The sequence below is a fragment of the Urocitellus parryii genome, chromosome 8 (genome assembly GCF_045843805.1).
Source record: "Urocitellus parryii isolate mUroPar1 chromosome 8, mUroPar1.hap1, whole genome shotgun sequence".
Lineage (NCBI taxonomy): Eukaryota > Metazoa > Chordata > Mammalia > Rodentia > Sciuridae > Urocitellus > Urocitellus parryii.
The window spans coordinates 114,399,465-114,423,941 of record NC_135538.1 but is presented as its reverse complement, the minus strand read 5'-3'; the positions used below and the strand labels follow the sequence as shown (position 1 = coordinate 114,423,941).

Below are 24,477 nucleotides of genomic sequence, written 5' to 3'. Positions count from 1 at the left end.
AGCCATTGTTATTAAGTTACACCCTCTTGCCCTTACATGTATAATCATAAGCAAAAATATTTTCTTTCATCTTGCTCTATCCTCTCCTCTGTTATTTTGTGTGCCCTTTGTGTACTAAATGTTAAGCTAGGTACTGGGGACAGATGTTGAACAGGCAGGGTGGCCCCCACCCTCACAGAGCTGCAGACCAGTAGAGGTGACAGACAGTACACAGAGTAACTCTAGACTGTGTAAGTGCTATGATGTCACCAAGCATGGTGTTGAGAGCGGGAATAAGGGGGTGGGGGTATTTTTTTCATCTATTAGAATTGACAACTCACACATCCTGTACCAGGGGTGTGTTCCCAACTGAGCGGCTTCGTTCCCCAGCCTTTAGACCACTCAGACTAGTGAGGCCTCTCTGAGAGGTGAGGTTTAAGCTGAGACCTAAAGTTGAAAAGGAGCTAATCATGTGAAAAACCTGACAGGTGTCAGACAGTCATCCTCCACTCCTCTTTCCCCCCCGGAATGGCAGCACAAATATGGGTAAACTATTCAAATGCCCACAGAAAATATTAAAAAGCTATTTTATATGATTTTTTTTTCTCCTTTAACTTCCTTTTTCTTAGACAAGGTTAAAAACAATAGGACAAGTAGCAATTCTGGTTAATATGCACACATACACATAAGTATACATCAAAGTGTTGGCTGCCAGAATAAAGATTTGGGCATTGGGAGTTAGTATTTAGAGCCTTTGGGATATGTGAAATTTGTTAAGCATTCAGTTTTTATTTTGCATTTAGAAGGTTGCAGCCTCCTTTGTTCAGCTGTTATGGTGCTCTTGAAAGAACATGCACTGGGAGAGTGCCCTCTGCTGGCTGGCTGTCACTCACAGTGCTCTGCTTACTAGAGCTGGTGTGGGAGCTAGAGGGCAGCTCAAGTGGTCATGCTTCCAGATCCTAGAAGGCTTCACACCGTCATATTACAAGCCCTTTAGGTCAAGCCTTAGGGGAATATTCCCAAATAGACTAGTCCCCAGCTCCTGTGCTCTGTCGCTCTTTTCTTTTCTGTAACCCTTGACTTTCCAGTACTGTCTGCTTGACTGACTACTGATACTTTGGTGGAAGGGGAGAAGGTAGGTGTAGCCCAAGCGTGGACTCAGTAGAGCCTTTGTGTTTTAGCTATGACCCACTAAAGTCACCTCTTTACCAATACATGGTGTTGACAGATGCACAAAATGAATATTAGTAGAATATATGTGTGGCAGCATTTTGAACCTTTGTACAGGAGGAATGTGTCCTACTTGTGGCCATCCTGCAGAAATCTTGACCTAGATGAATTCACATTTTGGTTTGGTTTGGGGTTTTTAATTTTTGTGTTTGGGGTATTTTGTTTGTTTTATTTTATTTTGTTTGGTATTGTTTGTTTTTTCATTTTTATTTTGTCCCAACATTTTCCTTTATAGTCCACCATTAGATATTGATCAGTTGAAGCTCATTTTAAGACTCGTTGGAACCCCAGGGGCTGAGCTTTTGAAGAAAATCTCCTCAGAGTCTGTGAGTTGATGCTTTGATTGTAATTATCTGCCCTGTTGGGCGTCTCTGCCTCTTGCCTTCTGCGGTCTGTACTTTGACCCTAGTATGTTTGTAAGCACGTGTGCACTTTGCGTGCTGACTTCCAGGATGAGGTATATCTGTGTGTATGTGTGTGTGCACACATCTGTGTGTGCATGCATGTGCCTGCTTGCATGCATGAGTGTGTTTTGCTCTCTCTGTTTGGGTATATACTTAGATCATGGGAACCTCCTGTGGGCAATTGTATCTTAGTAAAAATGAGATTTGAGATTCAAGTTCATTGCAAGAGTTTTATAGAAAATTTGTGTCTCTGTTTTCAAGCCCTGACTTCATCTCTCACAGAAGTTTCACTTATATTCAAAAGCTCTGTTCACTTTTTGGTTAGTGTTCAATCTCAAAGTATGAGCCTCACCATGTAAATTCATAACTAAAAGAATGAAATGGCGGGGGGTGAAGTGTACATTGTCTATATCCTGTTGCCCCTTTCCAAAAGTTACTTGCTTTTTATTATTTTAGAGTTGACAACTCATACATCCTGTACAAGGTGCATGTTCCCAACCGGCCTCCCTTTCCCTGCTGGTCCTCGGACCACTCAGAGGAAACACTGCTACTCCTGACATCTCAGACCCACTGGAGTACATTTGTAAATCCGTCCTCCCATAGCTCTCCTTGGTAATTACTAATTAACTAACCCAAGAAAAGACTTTAGAGCTAGCACTTTCCTTCTCTAAGCAGGGATTTAGACAGAAGCTATGGGAATGTGTTTCTGGCTTAGTTTGGTTATGATTTCCTGCTATTGGTCATTTGGGGGACCAGAGATAGGAGAGAAGCTATGAAAGCCAGCCTTTTCCCCATTTTTCCCTCTATTGGCTGCCAGTGAATCAGACAAAAGGGGAATAAAGAGCCATGGAGCTCCAGCTTCACTTTTCTGGATTCTCCTTCCCACATTTCTGACAGAAGGGCCCTTTGCGCAGTTGGGAAGACTGCCAGGGGGTTCAGGCAGGCATGAACAGGTGAGTTTAACTGTTATCATGTCCCTGACAAAAAAGGACCATGATGCCCAGTATAGTTTTTCAATTTCCACTCCGAGGGATGTAAAAGGATGTGCTGGTTCTGTTTCATTTTGTTTCATTTCCTTGATTAAGATAAGGAAGTAAGAACACAGAAAAGCTATGACTTGCCCAAGTCATGCATTGAGTCATTTGGCAGTGCTGAGTACAGATCCCAGATGTTCTAATAACAGGATCCAAACTGTAAATCTCATGTGATTGTATAGTATTTTGAAAATCATCAGCAGAACTATTGACCACAGTGTCAACCTGAAAGGTGTTTCTTTTCCTTTATGAAACAGCAGAAGCTGGATTAGAGTATATCAAAGAAGAAATGAGATGATGCTTAGGAAGGACAGGTGATTATCGTTGTTTTAAAAGCATTTGCTTAGAAAGATTGTCAGTAAAAGGATAAGGGGGACAGAGGCTGGAAGAAGCTCAATTAATGGATAGTGCTAATGAGACTGAGATAGCAAATGAATTCCCTGGGAATGACTACTAGTAACTCTCTCAGTCCCTTCTCCCACCCTAGCCATCTGCCCTATAGAAAGTATGTGCTATTAGTTACAAGAAGTTCTGAAATGCAAAGTATGGGTAAAATTGTACTTATCCATCATTAATCCATCATTTATTTTAAAGAAAGAGACATTATTTACATAGCTTAATGATGAAATGTCTTTAATCTTACATGAAAATGGGACACATCATATATTTCAACAGCACTAGTACACATTGGGCGTAATGAAATTGAGGTTCAGAATAAAGAACTTACTCAAATAATACCAGTATTGGGTATAGGAATATGAAAGGACTTTTCCCCCATGCAGCTGTGGCAAGTGGGTAAAAGTAGTTTATTCAAAAAGGTAGGCAAGATTAACTTGATCTTAGTGACACTCTCCAAAGTTAGTGACCTTTTTGTCCTAAAAGCACATGATGTGTGGAGTACAGAATGGAAAAATAACAAAGCCAGGTGAGTAAAACTATTCAAAGATTTTAAAAATTAAAAGAGGCATTACATTACATATAGTAAACAGAAAGCAAGCAACTGTTTTCATTACCCCTGAAAAGTAATGAATAGTGGTGCCAACATTTTTTGAGGAAATTCAATCAATAAGTAATCAGAAATTCTGATTAAGAGATTACAGTAATGGCTAGGGAACAAGTTAGGATGTGCCATAGATAAGGAGTAGATGGTCATGATGGATGCCTAAATATAGAATTTATTTAATTAATATTCCAGCTCCTATAGCAACCAGTGAAAGCAGAAAAATACTAAAAAAGCAAAGCCTGATTCACATTTTTCTTTAGAAATATAATCTTAATCTGACAGCAGGGGGATAAATCACCTATTTTGACTAAAGGAGACAAAAGCAGAACATGTACAGGCAAAGTACTGTTCACAGAAAGGAGAAGAGAAGTTGTTGGGAGTCTCATGGTTTAGACCTGACCTGTAACCTGCTCTTGCTGGTTTACTTTGTGAGCCCCCTTCTGTTATTTCTCTTGGCATGCAAAGTACTGTTGGTTATGCAGTTTGTTTAAAGTAAATCTACCATTTGTTGTGAGAATGCTTTTTTAATTTGTTGGCCTCTATTTTGGGGCCTATGGAGCAGGAAAGGCAGAGTGGAACACAGGGCCCCAGCTCTGTTCCCAGATCCAATCTCAAACTTGCATTAGCAGTAATCCGACCACTAGGGAGTTGAGTTCAGGAAATGAGCTGAAGTGGAAAAATTATTCAGGGAAGCCACTAAAAAGTGAAATTACTTGGCCATGGTTCTTGCTGAAGGTAAATGCTTCAGCTGAAGGACAGAATTGATAGTTTCAAGAAAGGGAATAGAAAAGGAGTCCATTGAATTATTTTGAGGGTTTAACAAATACTATCACTTCTACTTTCAGTAGGAATGCATAATAAACTGATAGTTCTTATCATATTTTGGAAGAAGGGAATTTATGTTAATATTGGAAGCACAGTTAAAAGTGAAGTTAAGCTGGGTGCGGTGGCTCGTGCCTGTAATTCCAGAGATTTAAGAGGCTGAGGCAGGAGGATCACAAGTTCAAACCATCCTCAGCAACTTATCAAGGTCTTAATGAGACCCTGTCTCTAAATAAAATACAAAAATTCAATGTGACCCTATCTCTAAATAAAATACAAAAAAAGGGCTGGTGATGTGGCTCAGTGGTTAAACGCCCCTGGGTTCAATCCCTGGCACCAAAATAAATAAATAACTGAAGTTTGGAGTGCAGCTTAAATATGTGCTTGTATGTAAGGAAAACCTCACAGTTCTGCTGTTGCAGATAATTTCATAACGTTTTGCCCATTTTCTCCCAGCTGTTTAAGTGAAATTTATGTATTTACTCATTGGAGAGACTTAACAGGAATGATAATTGTGGCATGCTATGATACTGTCAGCGGCCTGTGACTTCTATTTTTGTCTTTGCCATTAGCCTCTAACTTCCCCCCATCTCCCCTTTCTTCACTTAACATTGTATGTTTTTGGCATGTATTTTAAATGTACTGTTACTAATGTCTTTGAAACTTATCAACCTACACTCCACTTGTACCTTCATTTGGAGAGGTGGTTCCTTGGAGAACCTGTACCATAAAATTTAAACTATTCCTTGAATGAATATCAGATATTTTATTTTGTCTAAAGTTGAATCAAAATTCTCTCAATCATCTGTATTTATCTGACAGGCAAACAGGTGTTGGCTGTCAGTTACATGAAGTCAGTTCTCTGGCTGGCATCCTGGATCAAGGAGCAGTCTGTTTCCAGGGAATCTAAAATATTTAACCATAAAGATGATGTTAACATCAAAGAAAATTATTTTTTTTTTATCTGCATGGTCATTCACTGACTACAGGCCTAATAACTCATGCCATTCACCAAAGCATGCTTTAACATGCAACCTTGGGCTCTGACCAAGGTGGGTGGGGAGTAGGTTTTTTGTTTTGAGGTGGCTTTTTGACCTTTCTTAAAATTTGAGTTGAAAGTTATTTTTTGCACTGTATGTTTAACAATGCCCTTGACTAGGCATCTAAGATATTAACCAGCTTCAGCAGATTATGCGTCTGACGGGGACACCCCCTGCTTATCTCATTAACAGGATGCCAAGCCATGAGGTGAGAATAAATAGACTGTACAGGGGTGTCTAATTCAGAAGACCACATCCTCATTTTATTGCCGCTGTATAACCAACACAGTTTTTAATATCACTGAATGCTTGCATGTGCCTTGAGGACTACTAAGGCAGTGACCACCTGTGTAATATTGCAGAATGTTGACATTTGGGATAAAATATCATCTCATTGAGAATGAGAATATAATGTAGGCTTGTAAATAGAAAATGATGTTCCTTTTATTTGATTTTATGAATTTAGTGCTCAAGGGACTGTTTCTTCATAAGTCCTGTACCTCTAGTTAGGGTATGACAACAGATGTGACTTCATCAGAGGCAGTTAACCAGAGATCATTAGCAGCTCTTTCTTTTTCTAATGACCAAAAGATGATTATCATTAATAATTTAAAAAAACCTATCAAATACTCAGTACTAAGGGGTATACTATATTGAAAAGAAAATATACAAATAATATGAATACTTAGGTAGGGTTAGATGTTTTCTTTACTGATTCTTAACCATTTAAACTTATTCTAGTTTTGTCATCAGAGGTGACTGGGGCTACTGCTTTCTAAGGTGCCCTTATTATTTTGGGAAGCAGGTTAGCATCACAGAAGCCCTTTCCAATGACTTTGTTTCTATTCCAGTTATATTCAGGCAGCCATTTTATTCGTCTTTGTTAAAGGGATGACTCTTCTCTAGAGAGAGACAGGTCTTCTTACCTCTGTTTTCCCTTCCTCTTTTTGTCTACACACTCAAGTAGAAAGGGATGGCAACCATGTGTGTATACGACCAGTTCCTATAACTTTCTTTTCAAATCAGAAAGATCACTGCTTTGCAATATCAACTCTAGCAGTTTTAGCTATTTAAGAAGGCTGTTTTCAGAAAGGGCTACTTAGAACTGAATTCGTTAGCAGTCTTGTTCACGTGAAGTATAACTGAGAGCAGGAATATATAAAGGTGATGATTATAAGTGGGGAAGTTAGGGAGACAGTGAGAGAGAAGTCTTTAATATCAACAATTGTCATCAACATTGGGCTTAGTGAGCAGACTCTTAGTTAACACTCATCCCTTAATAGGACTTTTTAAGGGCAGTCACATTGTTGAACAAAGTCATTCTGAAAACCCTTGTTTTTTACAGGCAAGAAACTATATTCAGTCTTTGACCCAGATGCCCAAGATGAACTTTGCAAATGTATTTATTGGTGCCAATCCCCTGGGTAAGTTGATCATATCCTCACTTCATGGTATTGAATTGGTTGTGAAAATTAGCAATTTGAAGAAGAGTTTCTCCTTTTGAACAAATAGAGTGCCACTAATTAAATCTTATTATCAGTGTTTGTATTGTTAGATTTTTTTTTTTAAATCACACTATATGTTTATGTATTTGTAGATCACAAATTTTGGTGAGGGAAATGGGCTGGTACAGTGAAGAAAAGAGAAAAAGTAATGGGAATCTTGGAGAAAAGATTGGGGAGCAGGAAGAAAGAGGTACAGAAGAAAACCCAAGACTTGTACACAGCTGCCATTGATTTTTTTTGGTGCCCCAAGTTGAGAATAGAATCAACTGAAGTACATATGGGTGTTTATTTTTTTTTTTTTTTTTTTTATTTATTTTTATTGGTCGTTCATAACATTACATAGTTCTTAATACATCATATTACACGGTTTGATTCAAGTGGATTATGAACTCCCGCTTTTACCCCGTATACAAATTGCTGTATCACATCAGTTACCCTTCCATTGATTGACATATTGCCTTTCTAGTGTCTGATGTATTCTGCTGTCTGTCCTATTGTCTACTATCCCCCCTCCCCTCCCCTCCCCTCCCCTCCCCTTTTCTCTCTCTACCCCTTCTACTGTAAATCATGTCTTCCATTTGTATTCTCTTGACTTACCCCTCCTTACCTCTTATATGACATTTTGTATAACCCTGAGGATCGCCTTCCATTTCCATGCAATTTCCCTTCTCACTCCCTTTCCCTCCCACCTCTCATCCCTGTTTACTGTAAATATTCTTCTCAAGCTCTTCGTCCCTACCCTGTCCTTGTTTACACCCCTTATATCAAAGGAGTCATTTGGTATTTGTTTTTTAAAGATTGACTAGCTTCACTTAGCATAATCTGCTCTAATGCCATCCATTTCCCTCCAAATTCTATAATTTTGTCATTTTTTAATGCAGAGTAATACTCCATAGTGTATAAATGCCACATTTTTTTTATCCATTCATCTATTGAAGGGCATCTAGGCTGGTTCCACAGTCTTGCTATCGTGAATTGAGCTGCTATGAACATCGATGTAGCAGTGTCCCTGTAGCATGCTCTTGTTAGGGCTTTAGGGAATAGACCGAGAAGGGGAATAGCTGGGTCAAATGGTGGTTCCATTCCCAGCTTTCCGAGAAATCTCCATACTGCTTTCCAAATTGGCTGCACCAATTTGCAGTCCCACCAGCAATGAACAAGAGTGCCCTTTTCCCCGCATCCTCTCCAGCACTTATTGTTGTTTGACTTCCTAATGGCTGCCAGTCTTACTGGAGTGAGATGGTATCTTAGGGTAGTTTTGATTTGCATTTCTCTGACTGCTAGCGATGGTGAGCATTTTTTCATGTACTTGTTGATTGATTGTATGTCCTCCTCTGAGAAGTGTCTGTTCAGGTCCTTGGCCCATTTATTGATTGGGTTATTTGTTATCTTATTGTCTAATTTTTTGAGTTCTTTGTATATTCTGGTTATTAGGGCTCTATCTGAAGTGTGTGGAGTAAAGATTTGTTCCCAGGATGTAGGCTCCCTATTTATCTCTCTTATTGTTTCTTTTGCTGAGAAAAAACTTTTTAGTTTGAGTAAGTCCCATTTGTTGATTCTATTTGTTAACTCTAGCGCTATGGGTGTCCTATTGAGGAATTTGGAGCCCGATCCCACAGCGTGTAGATCATAACCAACTTTTTCTTCTATCAGATGCCGTGTCTCTGATTTAATATCAAGCTCCTTGATCCATTTTGAGTTAACTTTTGTGCACGGCGAGAGATAGGGATTCAGATTCATTTTGGTGCAAATGGATTTCCAGTTTTCCCAGCACCATTTGTTGAAGATGCTATCCTTCCTCCATTGCATGCTTTTAGCCCCTTTATCAAAAATAAGATAGTTGTAGTTTTGTGGATTGGTTACTGTGCCCTCTATTCTGTACCATTGGTCCACCCGCCTGTTTTGGTACCAGTACCATGCTGTTTTTGTTACTATTGCTCTGTAGTATAGCTTGAAGTCTGGTATCGCTATACCGCCTGATTCACACTTCCTGCTTAGTATTGTTTTTGCTATTTAGCAGACCCTCCTGGGAGCTCCCTGCAGTGTTCTCTGCCCTGTTGGTAACTGTCCAGGGCTATGGGTCCTGATTGCCTCCACATTTGAATACTCTCCCCCTCACCTCTTCTTCCTCTGCCCCTCAAAGCTTAACCATTTTCTCTGTGTAGCTAATATGCCATCTCAGAATTTAAGGAATGGCTCCATATTCCTTCTGATCCCCCCGTCACCTCAGGATTTTTGGCAAAAGGAAATGACAGCTGAAAATGTGTATTTCCTTGGCTAACAAAGGGGTTCCTCTGGTAAAGCCGGGATCTGATGTGTATTTCAGATGATGTCAGAAAGCAGTTTTACCTGAGGCTCTGATTCCTGATTCTAGGAGGGTGTAGTGGATAGTGATGTTTAATGCTAGATGCAGAAGGATAGACCAGGACCTACCTAGGGTAGGGAGGGGAGTGGTGCTGACAGCATAATCCGCCTTCCCGCTTCACTGAAGATTACATTATAGGGGTAGGTCTTTCTTCTCTGTGTGTTAAGTCTCCGTGGGTCATCTCTCTGTGTAAGGGTCCTGGTGGCTGTGCTTCAAGTTTATTTTTACCCTTTTGAGGACTGACAGCTGTAGTGACCTCTTCAGAAGCTGGGGTAAAAGCTAGGTAGTTTACCTTTTGAAGTACTTTATAGTGACTGAAGAGTCTCAGTGTGGCTGCAGTAATTCTTACAATATGAAGCACATGCTTTTTGAAGCATTGGACAGTTATGGATGAATTCATGTCAGCCTTGGAGATAGAGTATGTCAGATCTCGGGTGGTTCAGTCTCTTGTTCAAGGATGAATCCGTAGGTCATCATGGGTATGGTTTAGTTTAGCATCTGCCCTGGCATGCTATCACTGGGCTTTGGGTGATTTATTTGAGCCATATTATCTAGTTCAAGGATCTGTGAGAGACTCTCTATAAGCCATAAGTACTCCAGGAGGCTGTGGAAAGGGAGAAGATGTGTACTGGTAGCTTTCTTGTCTGTCCTTCCATCCTGATTTTTTTCATCTTACCAGCCCCAAGTTTTAGACATGGCAGTGCTTACTGTCAGCCTCTCTGTTAACAGACTCAAAAAAGATTTCTTTTTAGTTTTAGGTGGAACAATATCTTTCTTTCTTTCTTTCTTTATTTTTATGTGGTGCTGAGGATCGAACCCAGGGCCTCACACATTCGAGGCAAGTGCTCTACCACTGAGCTACAATCCCAGCCCTCAAAAAAGACTTCTTAATTCCGTTTTCTGGAGGAGGGAAGATGGGTGTCCTGCAGCTTATTTAGGTCATTACATTCTCTGGAACCATGACATTTAAACAGTGAAAAGAACTAGATGCCACTTAGCAATACAGACTGCTAACGAGTCAAATGGAAGCTTTGGCCCATCTGGTGCTCAACACTGTGTTTCTCAGAGTTCAGACATTTCTTACAGCCTGTTGCCAAACAGTGCTAGACTGGTAGAGTCTCCCTTGCCTGGCGGGCAGACGTGGTGTAACAGATCACGAGCTTGTGCCCATGATATCAGCTAAGCAGGAGGGCACCAAGGATATAAATATTGACAGCTGTGTTGTCAGTCACCGACTTCCTCTCCCTCTTCTTCCCAAAATGCAAATTAAAACTTAAACTGCCTTTGTTGTTATTTATATCTATCAAGATCTTTGAGGGGCTGGAATTATGGCTCAGTGGCATAATCAGAGTATTTGCCTCGCACATGTGAGGCACTGGGTTCGATCTTCAGCACCACATAAAAATGAATTAGAAAAATAAAGATATTGTGTCCATGTATAACTAAAAATATTTTTAAAAGATCTTTGAGAAATATATTTTCTTATCTCTAACCTTATTACTCATCAAAGTATTGGTTTTGAGGACATGGCACTTTCTACCCTCAAATTACCCTGTAATCCATGTTGAGTTTTAAAACTCAAAAGATTTCTTTTTCTAAGAAGAAAAGAATATGGTAAGAATATATATATCCAGGCAGTCCTCCCAGTACTTCAAAGTATAAGCTTAGGAAGTTGAATCAACCCATGGACATTCACTTTGTTTCTGTATCCTCCTGAAACCCATGTTTTCCTGTGTTTACTCTGGACTCAGGCTGGAAGACGGGTTTTTCACAGCCTCCAGTTACACAACAATTGATCTCTTCTGGAAGCTGTCCTCCACTTTAGTACCCTTCCCCGCCCTCTCCACATTTAAGAAGAGATTTTTGCAAAGTCTCAAAAATCCTGCTTCACCAGAGTTACCACGGTGGCCATCCTCCCAAGTGCCATCTACCCGAGTGCCAAGACTCAGAGCATCCTTGTCAAATAGATGAGAAGCATCACCACTTTGTACTTCCTAATGAAATCACTGCCTTTGGGAATGAAAATCAGTAGATGCTAAAAGCCATATGTGAAAAGAACTGATTTTCACCTGGTGCCAGAATGCCCTCAGATTACTTACTTGGGGAAAAGGGGAAACATTTTAACCTACTGATGAAATAAATTTCACACCATTAACAGTTGGACAAATGGCCTTAAAGGCACTCTTTTTTTTTTTTTTTAAACAAAGAATGATTTTTTTTTTAAGTTGTTGTTGGACCTTTATTTTATTTATTTATATGTGGTGCTGAGATTTGAACCCAGGGCCTCATACATGCCAGGCAAGTACTTTACTGCTGAGTCACAACCCCAGCCCCTTAAAGGCACTCTTAAGTACACAGCATCACCTGTGACTCATTCTTGCAAAAAATGTCTAACCTGATTCTTACCAATGTTTTAGGTATAACTTTTGGATTTGGGGAAATTGAGGGGATAGAGAAAAGCAAGGGTATAGGTACATGATAGCACAAAGAAGGAACCTGAGCATTCCTAACAGGTATTCTAAGACAACTAGTGTGTCTTTCCAGATCAAAAACAGGAAGAAACAGGTTAGAAGAGATTTTTTTCTAGATTGAGAGACTATAGACACCAAGTCAAATGCAATGCATGGTCTATAACTGAATCCTGGTTTCAACAAATGATCTGTAAAAGGCAACTTTAACATAATTTGAGGACTTTTAACATAAACAGGATTTTAAATGATGTTTGGAAATTGCTGAGTATAACAACAGTATTATGGTTATGTAGGAAGATGTTTTTGTGCTAAAATATATAAAGTATTATCTATAATTTTAAAACAGTTCATAAAATTATATATATATATATATATATATATACACAAAATATAAGATGCAAATTATTGAATTCGCATGGGGTGGGGCACATGTGAGTGTCCACTGTACTGTAGTTTTTATTCTGTATTAATAAAGTTATTGTCCATCTATAACTAAAAAAATTTAACTTCCCTTTTTTCCACTTCAATTTTACCTCAATAAAGCTATGGGAAAAAATTAAAAATAAATAAATTCCCTTTTTTTCTTTAGTATTATTATTATTTTATTTTTTATTTTTATATGCAGTGCTGGGGATCAAACACAAGGCCTCCTGCATGCTAGGCAAACAATCGACCATTAAGCCACATTCCCAGCCCAGAAATGTACTCTAAAAATACAAAATACAAGCACACACGCAAAAGAAAGAAGGGATAATATATCCTAAATCAGATACTTTGGAGAATTTTTTGTTTGGATATAAAGGGTGAAAACTGTGTTTGCTTATTACTAAAGCATAATTTTGACAACATGTTAAAAAGTCTCCATTTTTCCTTCCAATCTATGAAACTGAAAGCTGTCGACTTGCTGGAGAAGATGCTTGTATTGGACTCAGATAAGAGAATTACTGCAGCCCAAGCCCTTGCACACGCCTACTTTGCTCAGTATCATGATCCTGATGATGAACCAGTGGCCGATCCTTACGATCAGTCTTTTGAAAGCAGGGACCTCCTAATAGATGAGTGGAAAAGTAAGTCCTAAGAGCAAGATAAACGTGTACCTTGAGAACTTACATTTAAATATCTTTTCTAGGTAAACCACTAACCAAATGCCATTGGGAAAGATCAAAATTCATGAATGGTTATAGTCAACTCACTGAAACTTATAGTTGAGATCCCTAGTGCAGAATAAATTTATTCTCTGATGGACTCTGTCTGTTGTAGGTGACCACACTCTCTGGACCTTTGAAATGATTCTCCGAGTTTTTGCATTGATCATATCTCAAGATAAGTAAAGAATAGAGTGATTTTACAGTTTTATGATAGAACTGAAGCAAAGAGAGTTTATTATCTATTGCTTTAGACTTCATTAAAGACACAGCCAGGAATGGAACCCACATCTCCTGTGTCCATCCTCACAATCTTTCCATAAAATATAAGTTCAGAACTCTAGTTAAATCTCAGAAGCCAGGACTGTCTGCTGCAGCTATGAGTGCTCTGTTTTCCTTGAGCACTTTTCCCAGAGAGTTTTTAAAAAGAAGAGACACACAGCCATGAGACAAATGAGAAGAAATGGTTCTCATACATGTATCCTTGAGCTTCTGTGTAATCGTGTGTTTCACCAGGATTACACAAGTAATGAGGAAGTTCTTTGAAGCAGCTCAACCAACCACTAACCTGGATGGGAGGAAGCTGAGCTTAAAGCCTTCCAGCAAAAAGAAGAGTCTAAACTCTCACATGTTACTTTTCCTCCCCACCTTCCAGGCCTGACCTATGATGAAGTCATCAGCTTTGTGCCGCCGCCCCTTGACCAAGAAGAGATGGAGTCCTGAGCGCCTGGTTTCTGTTGTTGATCCCACTTCACTGTGAGGGGAAGGCCTTTTCACGGGAACTCTCCAAATATCATTCAAGTGCCTCTTGTTGCAAAGATTTCCTCCATGGTGGAAGGGGTGTGTGTGTGCGCGTGCAGCGTGCATGTGTGTGTGTTAATGTGTGTGCATGTGCGTGTCTGTCTTTGTGGAAGAGTAACATAATCTGAGCAAACTATGATCACAGTGACTTTACATGGAGTTGTGGATGCTCCGAGGCAGCCTCTGCCTGCTCTTTCTGAATGTTGGCTCAGGTAGATAAGAGCTGCCATCTTGTTAAGGATATGTTAAATGCAAGGGAAAAAAAATTTAAATGTCCCCTATTCTGGTCATGCTTTTGCCACTTTGGCCTCTCCTGTGGCCCCACCTTGATGGTAGGGGGGTAGACTAAATCACACACCACAGTGGCACAGAAAGAAGGCTCACACCTTCTGGCTGCCCCCCAGCGACGCAGACAGCCAAAAAGGACCAACTGGCTGCCGTGCACCAGCCTGTGAGTAACTTGCTTAGTATGGGCCTCAGAACTTGAGAGAATACGTCTCAAACTGTAAATATGTTTGTGCCTTAAGAGGAGAAAAGAAAGTGTAGTTGGTTAAAAGACCGCAGCTGCTGAAGTTCTGAGCCAGGCAAGTAGACAGGGCTGTGAGCCCGGAGTAACCAGGCAGCTTCTGAGGTGGCCACGTGTGCGCATGCATATATGTGCTTTTCTTTCTCACTGACCCCCAGGTGTTGTTGCCATTTCTCTGCTCACCCCTCACCTTTTGTGCAGAGGTCTCTTGAGTATTGGCCCCAGCAGTCAGATGCAAGTTCCTGCTCTCGGTGCGCTTCCTGTGTGCTCTTTATTTCTAGCAGAGTGAGGATGTGTTTTGCACGTCTTGCTGTTTGAGCATGCACAGCTGCTCGTCCTGTTCTCTTCAGGAGGCCCTGGGCCAGGCAAGTCTGCCGGTGAAGATCTGTTTGGGTAGTCAAGCCCTGTGTCACCTTAGCTGATGCTATGAAAGTGACTTCATCCTCTCTTCGGCCCCCAGCGCTATTTTGTGTTGAACACAATTGATACTCCAGGTGCTCTTGATGTAAAAACCATGGGAAAAGAAGTGGAATAGATGGATGTATAGCATTTTCAGTCTTGCTGTCTGATTTTCAACAGACTTTTGGGGAACTATCATGGACAAGACGAGGGCTTTTCCCAGGAATATCCCAAACTTTGGAAAATTAGTTGTTCTCTTTACTCCCAATAGCCAGTGCTGAAAATCAAAGCGAAAAATAAAAGCTCATGAGGCCAGAAACTCCTTTTACTATCTTTCTCTAAACATGTTTATTAAAAAAAATAAAATAATCACAAGGTGTCTTTTCCACCCCTCTATGGAAAAGGGTCTTCTAGGCAGCTTAACATTGATTAATTTCTTGATCTTGGTTTGGGGAGAAATAAATTTTGTTTCAGAATTTTGTATTTTGCAGGAATCCTTTGAGAATGTGATTCCTTTTGATGGGGGAGAAAGGGCAAATTATTTTGATATTTTGTATTTTCACCTTTATAAAGATGAAATATCCTCAGGGGTGGAGAAGAATTGTTTTCATAATTTTCTGAATTTCAGGCATTTTGTGCTACACAAGGGCCCGTGTATTTAAGCTTTCTGTGTGATAAGGAAGTGAAAAGCCAATTCTAGCGTTGGCTATGTGACAAATCTTGTATTTAGGCCAAGGTGTCTCCATTCTCTATTTGTGCAGTGACATACGTGCTCTAGAGGGACAGGGTAGAGCCCCTGAGTCAACTGGAGCCAGAAGGAAGGAGCAGGCTGATGGTGAGTCCACCTCACCTGGGATTCTGCTCCCTTTAAAGGAAAGTGAACGTCTCCTTTATATGTAGTTCAAATCCTCACCATCTGCAGCAAGATGAATTTCATCAGCCATGTTTGGGTTATAATGCTAGTGTGATTTCCTACAGAAATACTGCTCTGAATATTTTATTTAAAAAAACAAAAAAGTGGGGGGGGGGTTTGCACATGTGACCACATACGTGTTAGGAAGCTGAGTGCTCCCGGAGCCTGGACTCTGACTGGAGCCGGTGGAAGAGCTCCTGGAATTCTGAGCAAGATGCTCCCATCTCCTGATTTCTCTAAACAGAAGACAAAAGAGACAGAGGGAAACTGCTATTTTATCTGTGTTCATAAACTCGGCTGTAATCATTTATGCCATATAGGATGTCAGGTAACACCACTGGTAAAAATAAAGCCTATTTTTCAAATTCAGTGAGTATCTCAGATTTGTTGTTTTTTTGATTGTTTTTATTTAGCATACAATATGGCATTGTGTAAATGTTATTTCAACTGTGGCCTGGCATTCGTTTCTGGTGGATCTTACTATTGGTCCTAAAATTTAGAAAATATTTAGAGAGCTCCTTATACATGTACATCTATGGTCAAAAGAATCTGGATCTTGGATGTGGATGGGTAGAGCAAAGAGCAAATAAGGTATTACTCAGAAGGGTCTGCATCACATTTATGTGTAAAAGTGGCATGGGACAGGGGTCAACAAACTGACCCAAGGGCTAAATCCCACCCACCACCTGTTTTTGTGTAGCCTGCAAAATATGGTTTTTACATTTTTAAATGGTTGAAAAAGATCAAAAGAAGATTATTTTTTGTAGCATGTGAAAAATAATGTAAAATTCAAATCTCAGTGTCCATAAATAAAGTTTTATCGGAATATAACCACCCTCATTTGTTTACATATTGTCTGTGGCTGATTTTGTGCTACAGTGACAGTTGAGTAGTTGCAACAGAGACCACAGAGATTACAAAATGCAAACTAGTTACCATTTGGCCTTTTACAGACACTGACTGATTATTGGCCTAGAGCTTCAATTTCCACATGTTTAGAAAATGAAATCAACTTGCTCATTCTAAGACTACAAACAGTATATTTTTATTTTTTAAAATTGCTAGAGAGGAGGTTGAAAGTGTCTATATCTGCATAACATAATTTATAAAGCTTTTAGGCAAATGTGTTTTATGACTGTACTTTGTCTTAATGGCCCTTAAAAATACTCTACAGAACTACTAAATTGCATCATAAAGGGCATGGGATGTCACAGAAAAGTTCTCAGAGCCCTGACTGATATGCTTCCTTTCTCAGTGTCCTAGGAATGACACCTGACAGATCCCTCAGGGGGATTGTGAGGCCCAGCCTGGGAGGATCTTGAGAGTGTGAACTTGGGTTTTTTCCTCCTGTGCTGGCCAGTCCTTGGCTGGCCACTGAGGATAATGGCAGAGATAGAAAGCAAATCAACCACAGCCTGCATTCCTGCCCTAAGAGAAAAGGACCCAAATTGTCACATGAGGTACAAGGGTTTGTTCCTCCAGTGAAACCAATATTGCAAAAATATATTTTGCAAAATGGATTATGCCTTTTCAGTGTCTCGGGAGGCTGAGGTAGGGGGATAGAGAATTCAAAGGCAGCCTCAGCAAAAATGAGGCGCTAAGCAATTCGTGAGATACTATCTCTAAATAAAATAGAGCTGTGGATGTGGCTCAGTGGTTGAATATGCCCAAATTTAATAGCTGGTACCAAAAAAAAAGGTTACCAGGTGTGGTAGTACATGCCTACAATCCCAGCCATTTGGGAGGCTGAGGCAGGAGGATTGCAAGTTCAAGGCCAGCCTGAGCAACTTAGCAAGATGCTGTCACAAAAAAATAAAAAAGGATGTGGTGGAGTTGGGGTTATAGCTCAGTGGTAGAGCACTTGCCTGGCATGTGTGAGGCACTAGGTTCGATTCTCAGCACCACATATAAATAAATAAAAATAAAGGTACACTGACGACTAAAAAATAGATTTAAATAAATAAAAACAAAAGGGCTGGGGATGTGGCTCAGTGGTAAAGCACCCTTGGGTTCAATAACCAGTACCAGACACACTCCCCAAAAGTTGAGGGTTTCTTCAGTTTTGTGTAGGGCTCTCAATCTCCTCATCATCACAGTGTCCTTTTTTACAAGCAGCTGTTGGCACCTACCTCATCACCTTTCCCTTTATTGTTGACTGGCCTGAGTCTACAGATCTCCATTTTTCAGTGACTTTGCTTGATATTTGAGCAGTTTTCTAGCATTTATCAACTTCATCAAATCCACATCGTTTGTAAGACTAGTGATTATTCCAGTTAATCTGCATTGTATTCGCATCATTTGTCATATGTTCACTATACACACCAAGAGAAGACTAGAATTCAAGGGGCAGGATACACTCTGGGTTTAGATACTTATGAAGCAAGGACTATAGAGAAGTAGTCAACTCATTCACGAATGTCTCCATGTTGTAGTGACTTTCACTTCTCTATACAACCTGGTAGCTACAAGGCTTTTGTTAATGAATATGCTGATAATGAAGGCCCCTTTTATCCACAATTCAGTATGTTTTAATAACATACGTAGCATTTAGACTTCCAGAAGTCCTCACGAGTGCACAAAAGTGATGGTCGGTGCCACATTCTTTGTACTAGCAAAACGTTGTAGGTAACCTAAATGTCTATCAATAAGGACTTGATTGACTAAGATGGACATCTGGGCAGTGGAATAGCCTAGCATGCAGCTAGGCATGTGTGAATGTGCTAGGTGCATTACAAAGGACAAAAAGTAAGTGGCAAATTATAGTATATTCTTACCCATTTATTATTGATAGAAAACACAACTTGAGTATCAGCTTTCCATTACTGTAACAAACTGACGTGGGTAAACAACTTAAAGGAGGAAAGATTTATTTTGGGTCACATATTCAGAGGTCACTTAGCCCCAACATTTTGGGCCTGTGGCAAGGCAGACATATCTTGGTGGGGAATATGTAGTACAGCCAAGCTGCTCACTCCATGGGAGGAAGGAAGAGGGGGTGAGGCAGGATTCTAATAGACCCTTCAAGGACACACCCAGTGGCTACTTCCTCCAACTAGGCTCCATGTCCTAAGTGTCCACTATCTCCCAATAGTGCCATCAACAGGGGACAAAACCTTCAACACATGAGACTTGGGACATTAAGTTCAAACCAAGCCAGTATACCTTATCGAAAATGATTGGGATTAGAAGTGTTTCAAGTTTTGTAATATTTGCATAGACTTTACTAGTGTACCCAACCTAATCCAAAAATCAGAAATCTAAGGCTTTTGAGGGTCAAGTATGACATTCCAACATGACAGCATTTCAGGTTTTTGGATTACATATGCTCCATCTGCACATGGCTGGGAAAAACTTAGAGGCACACCCTCTTACGTTGCTATTGACCATCTCTAGAGAGTGGAATTGTGTGCTCTTAACATTTTATGCTATTTATCTAATGTTTATTTTTTAAATACTGTGGAATTTGGGAGTTTTATTGTTTTGTGGGGTGGTAATCAGAAACTTTTTTTTTTTTCTGATGCAAAAGAGTTTTAAATTCTGTGTGACCTGAGAGGCCATCGCTAATTTCAGTTTTTCCTGTTAGAATCAGCTTTTCAAGACAGAACACGCTAGTAATGGATTGTGCCCAGCCGTCAGGCCTCTGGCAGGAAGAGTTCTCCCACTACTTTGGCGGCTTCTCCACCCAGCTGGGAGGACTCGATGGTTTCTTCTCCACTGGGAGGTTGTATTTTTAAGGAGGCAGGATATTGACATCTGGGCATTAACTGTGGCACTATTGACATATTGGGTCAGATAATCCTTTGTTGTGAGGGACTGTCCTGTGCCTTGTAGGGAGTTAGGGAGTACCCCTGGCCTCTGCCTCCTGGATGCCAGTAGCACACATGTTCCCTTCCACCTGTTGTAACAGCCATAGATCCCTCTAGATGTTACCAAATGTCCTGCAGTTGGCAAGATCATCCTCGGTTGGAAATCACTCATCTAAAGCTTCCTCCCTCTCATCTGACAGAGTACCCAAGCCCCTTTTCTTGAAAAATATAATTAAGAGTTAACTCTCACTAACCAGTTGTAACATAAAGAAGTGGTTTGGTATCTTGGAAGGAAAGTACAAATTTGAATGGCCCTTGTAAAGACTGGAGTAGATCATTTTGGGGAAAAGGAAGATGTTTAGTTCAGAGGAAAATTCAGTACCAGGTTAAGGCCATTTCATTTCTCAACAAAACAAAGCAGTGGTGGTGGGAGTGGAGTGAACTAAGTCGTCCTTTGTTCAGAAGTTCTTTGGCTGTAGTCACAGAAAAGCTGGTGATTAGAGTGGAGTATGACTACAGGGTTTTCTTAGGCTGGTTATGGAGTACCGTGAATACTGGGTTTTGAAGCCTCAGACCTGGGTTCAAATTAGTTTGACCTCTTGTCAAGTAGGTAACCTTGGAATAATAGTTTCTAGCTTTCAGGTGATTGGAAAGAGGAAATGAAATGAATTTCAGTGTGCCAGTTTTATTGTGCACACTCAAGATCCTGGTTAGGTTGCATCTCACTTGAGTTGACGTTGGCATTGAGACCATCTGTTAGGGTGAGTTTGGGGCGCTCTACAGCCAGGAACAGTGTCAGCCTGGAGAGCCAACTGGGAGCTGAGCTCCTGAGGACTAGTTAGTCCAGAGGCCGTTTATGGAAATCGCCTGATACTGAAACTAGAAGTTGTGGTCTGAGGACTCGAAGCCAGTCGGATTCTCTTGTATTGTGAATCTACTTGAAGTTAGCAAGAGTTGAATAAGGAAGTTGCCTTAAATCCAATATTGTAACTGAAGAATAAGATTATGTCACCACCTTTTGAGTGTCAGTTGTGGCAAGAGATAAAAAGATGTAAAACCCTAGGCCCAGCCTAGATCCTTGACAGTGACCAGCAGTTCTCAGCCCCATTGGATTCAACACCTTCTGCATAATTAATATTTCATAACATCCCTTATATAAATCCTGAGGCAAAAGTCATATATAATTCGTGTACTCGTGGTTTCCACAAAAATACAGTGACCGAATATAAATGATGAATAAAGAAAAACACAAACATTTCAGTATGTAGATGCTTAAGCAGAACAACATTAAAGGCATAATAAAGCAGTTAAGTCTCCTGTTCCTGTAGACCAACACCTTGACTGTGACTGCGGTAAGTGCAGAGCAAGGTAATTGTGTTGCTTTGGCAACTCAAATGCCGTGATTGACAGTAGTCATGATTTTCTGGAATTGGTAAACACTTCTTGGTAAAATTTCAAACAAAACAATTTTTATAATCTTTGAATTTACTCAATTGCAAGCCTGGGAAATTTAATATGTAAATACAAAAAAAAATTGTTTTCTTTGTAAAATCAAGTTACAGTCTCAACTTGGATAATCATAAATAGTTCTTTTTTTCCCCATTGACATGAAGGTGCAGCAGGATGTTTGTGACATGAAGTAATTGATGGTGAGAATCTTACACTGCACGGTGGCCCCCGGAATACCCCCGATCAGTGTGACATCCAGAAATGACCCCATGGGTTTCCAACATGCACCTATTGAGAACTGCGGACAGACAAAATGACTCAAGGGACCTCTGGAGCCCTGAGAAGTGAAACACTCTGAAGGACAGACCTGACTTCCTGTCCCTCCACTTTCCCTCCCTCCCTCCCTCCCTCCCTACTAGAGAGTGGTTATTTTATGGAACTCCTACTGTATGTGAGGCGATTTGCAGCACTGTACTTGTATTCAATACAAATCTCTCGAATTCTCATCCAGAATCACATTACAACTAAGGGTGGGTTCAACTCAAAATATCAACCTTGAAAGACTCTTAGCTCTAACGGTTTGATGGCATTGGTCTGACCCAGGCCTCTACTGATTTTTGAAAGAAAATCCAAGACAAATATTCATTCAGCATAATCTCCTCAGGACTTCCTGGCCACCGTGGGGAGAAGTCTGTGGCAGCCATAAGTGGGTACTGGGTGCCTTGTCTCATTCAGCACACACTAGGCCTCTGGTCCTCGTCCCTGGACCTTCCCCCTTGCTTGCTTCCTCATCTGGGACAGAGAGGTACTTCCAGTCTCTGGAGAAAAGCCACCTTCCCCTTCAGCCAAAAGAGGGTGTGCCAGCCCTCTAACCTCACCTAAAAATCAGCATGGTTCTCTCTCCAGCCTCCTGTAACTGCCCTTGGTTCTTCTCTACATCCTGCTCCGTCTGTACAATGCCACCAACGCTGTAGTTAGTACAACGCATTTGCTTTCTTTCCTGGCCTTTGCACCTGCCCTAGAGCCCCCTCCTTCTTCCCTCCTCCATTCAGCCTCGACATCACTCCCCCTGCCCATCTTTCCTGACCACCCAATCCTGGATAAGGTTTGCCCTCCATGTGCTCCCTGTATTCTGCATTGATCAGTGGTGACACTGGTCACCCTGCTTTGTTTCAGCGTGTCTGGTATGTCAGGGTCACTCAAGATCCCAGTTAGCTTGCATCTCACTCACAAAGGACAAAGGCTGGCAATCAAAGGCCTGAGTTCAAATCCCAGCCCCACTATTTCCTGCTGGTACAAACTTGGGACAAGTTGCTTAGTCTTGGAGCCTACCTTATAGAGTGGTTGTGAAAATTAAATATTTGAGTTAAGGCATATGAAGCCTTTGGCATACAGTAAGTGTTTAATATAAGCTCAAGACTGCATATTCTTGAGGGCATGTATTGTGACTTGTTTGCTAATGTTGCTGAGCATGGCATCTGACACACAGTAGGTAACCAATCTTTATTGATCACATCAGTAGATGACTATCATCTTTTAATCATTTGCAGATCATCTTGTCTTCTACTTCCTGTTTTTACAATTAACAATCTTTAGAAATAGACCATCTAAAGAAAGAAACCAAATAGATACAGATCATCCACCCTGCTGAACAAACCATACTCTATTGGAATTCTTCTTGTTTAAGAAGAGACAAGAATTGGGAGAATTGGATTCTAATTCTCTGTGCTACATCCTGTTTTAGTTTTGTGACATGTTGGGTGCACAGCAATTTTATGAATTAGGACAAAAATCAAAAGATTCCATGGTGTCCAGATAGTTCTTGGATAATTCCTCATCCATCTCCCACTTTAAAATGAAAACATCTGAAGGAAAAGACAGGGTGTTGGAAGTCATTATGGTATCACACCCTCATTCAACTATCTACAAATAGCTACTCTTCTGTTGTTTTGGGCACTGGAAATAGGGAAAAGAATAAAAGTTAAATTCTCACCCTCATGAAGCTGACATTCTAATGGGGGAAGACAATTGTGAACTATGACTGTAACACCCACCCCCCCCCACCCCTGGGGCCCCAAAGCAGAACCTTGGATCAGCAGTTGCTGGAGACTATGTCTGGGCCAGACGCACCTTTGAGCACCTTCAGCTGACAGGCACTGGGAATTCACATGGAATTCCTCTTGGGTGTTGCCCGGACCTGATCCATTCCAGTGTGAAGTGTGAGGTCATCACCACCGTGACATAAAGACCCAATTCCTCTGGGCCACTGCTCAGGCATGACGGAGCCGATGGTCCTACACAGAATGCTTGGCCAACCACAGTTCTTCCTGGTGAGACAGAGGCAATGACTATCTGATAATGGCTGCTGACAAAGTTCTTGTGGTGGGGAGTGTCCCCATCTGGAGGCAAACACCCAAGTCCCTGCTCTGCCCCCACACGCCCCACCCGGCTCATGGTTAGGAAACATCCTCCCACTTTCTGGCTCCCTCCCCAGTGTTTCTGTGACTTGCACTGAGCTTCTTGGTGTCAAAGCACTTACCACACTACTTTTTCTTAACTAGAATTCTTTCATGACAAATAAAACATGATTATTGTCGAAAGAAAATGTCAGTGTAGCCAGATAACATCCCTTATCTCACTACCTGGAAAGAGTAGCTGTTGAAAGTTTGCTGTAATTCCTAGAAAATTTCCTAAATCTGAAAAAATACATACCTTTAAGATGAAAGCACAAACATAAATGCATGGTATTCAGTGATCTGTTTCGGGACACCGCGTTGAAACCTGGACAGCTACTTTCTTCCTCTAGCCACCATCGTTTCCAGAAAGATTTCAGTGGAGAAGGGCTTTCAAAGCAAAACTTAGAAGCCAAAACTCAGAAACCATAAAGGGAAAGGCAAAGGAGTCTGACTACACGTTGTCGAACTTCCATACATGGGAAGCAGTTTTGCAGGATTTAGTTAAGGACAGGAGCTTCACACAGTTTATGACCCTGCTGTTTGTTCTACTTTGAGGTAATTGTTCTACAGAAACTTCCTCATGTTTGCAAGGAACTGAGTATACAGACTTTTCACTCAGCATTATCTGTAATAGCAGGAAAAAAAATGGGGAAAAAAAACTCAACCATCCATAGAACAGGAAATCATTCTAGTGCATTCATGCAATGAACTATTACCCAGCAGAGAAGACAGGTGAACTAGAAGGATTTTGCCTCCTTTGCCCCATTTAGTCTGTGCCCCAGGAAACATTTATGGCTGTCACACTTGGGGGAAGTGGTGAGCAACTGGTATCTAGTGGGTTGACACTGGGATGTGAGTGAACATTCTGCAGTGCACAGCCCGACAACAAAGAATTATCCGGGCCAAAATATCAGGGGTGCTGAGGTTGAGAAACCCTGAGCCCAATGACTCAACATGGGCAGATCTCACCAACAATCAAATGAAAAAGGAAGTTGGATGATCCAGTCTGATATCACACATGCATATACAGCACAACAGAGAAGCAGGTGTGGGAAGGATACACACCAGCCTGGGCGTGGGGTTGGGGAGGGGAAGAAAGGGCTTCAGTGGTCCAGAGCAGATGGCTTGG

At 40.9% G+C, this 24,477-nt stretch overlaps 1 protein-coding gene across 2 annotated transcripts in view; it reads left to right on the top strand.

The window, feature by feature from the left end:
• Mapk14 (mitogen-activated protein kinase 14) overlaps positions 1-16,006 on the top strand; it is a 76,047-nt gene extending 60,041 nt beyond the window's left edge. For both annotated transcript variants that reach the window (XM_026383388.2, XM_077801603.1), the window contains 4 exons: positions 1,456-1,535; positions 6,858-6,936; positions 12,747-12,920; positions 13,654-16,006. In XM_026383388.2, coding sequence (XP_026239173.1) covers positions 1,456-1,535; positions 6,858-6,936; positions 12,747-12,920; positions 13,654-13,721 — 401 coding nt within the window. In that variant the 3' untranslated portion in view covers positions 13,722-16,006. The remainder of the gene's footprint in view (positions 1-1,455; positions 1,536-6,857; positions 6,937-12,746; positions 12,921-13,653) is intronic.
• Positions 16,007-24,477: the final 8,471 nt, after the last annotated feature.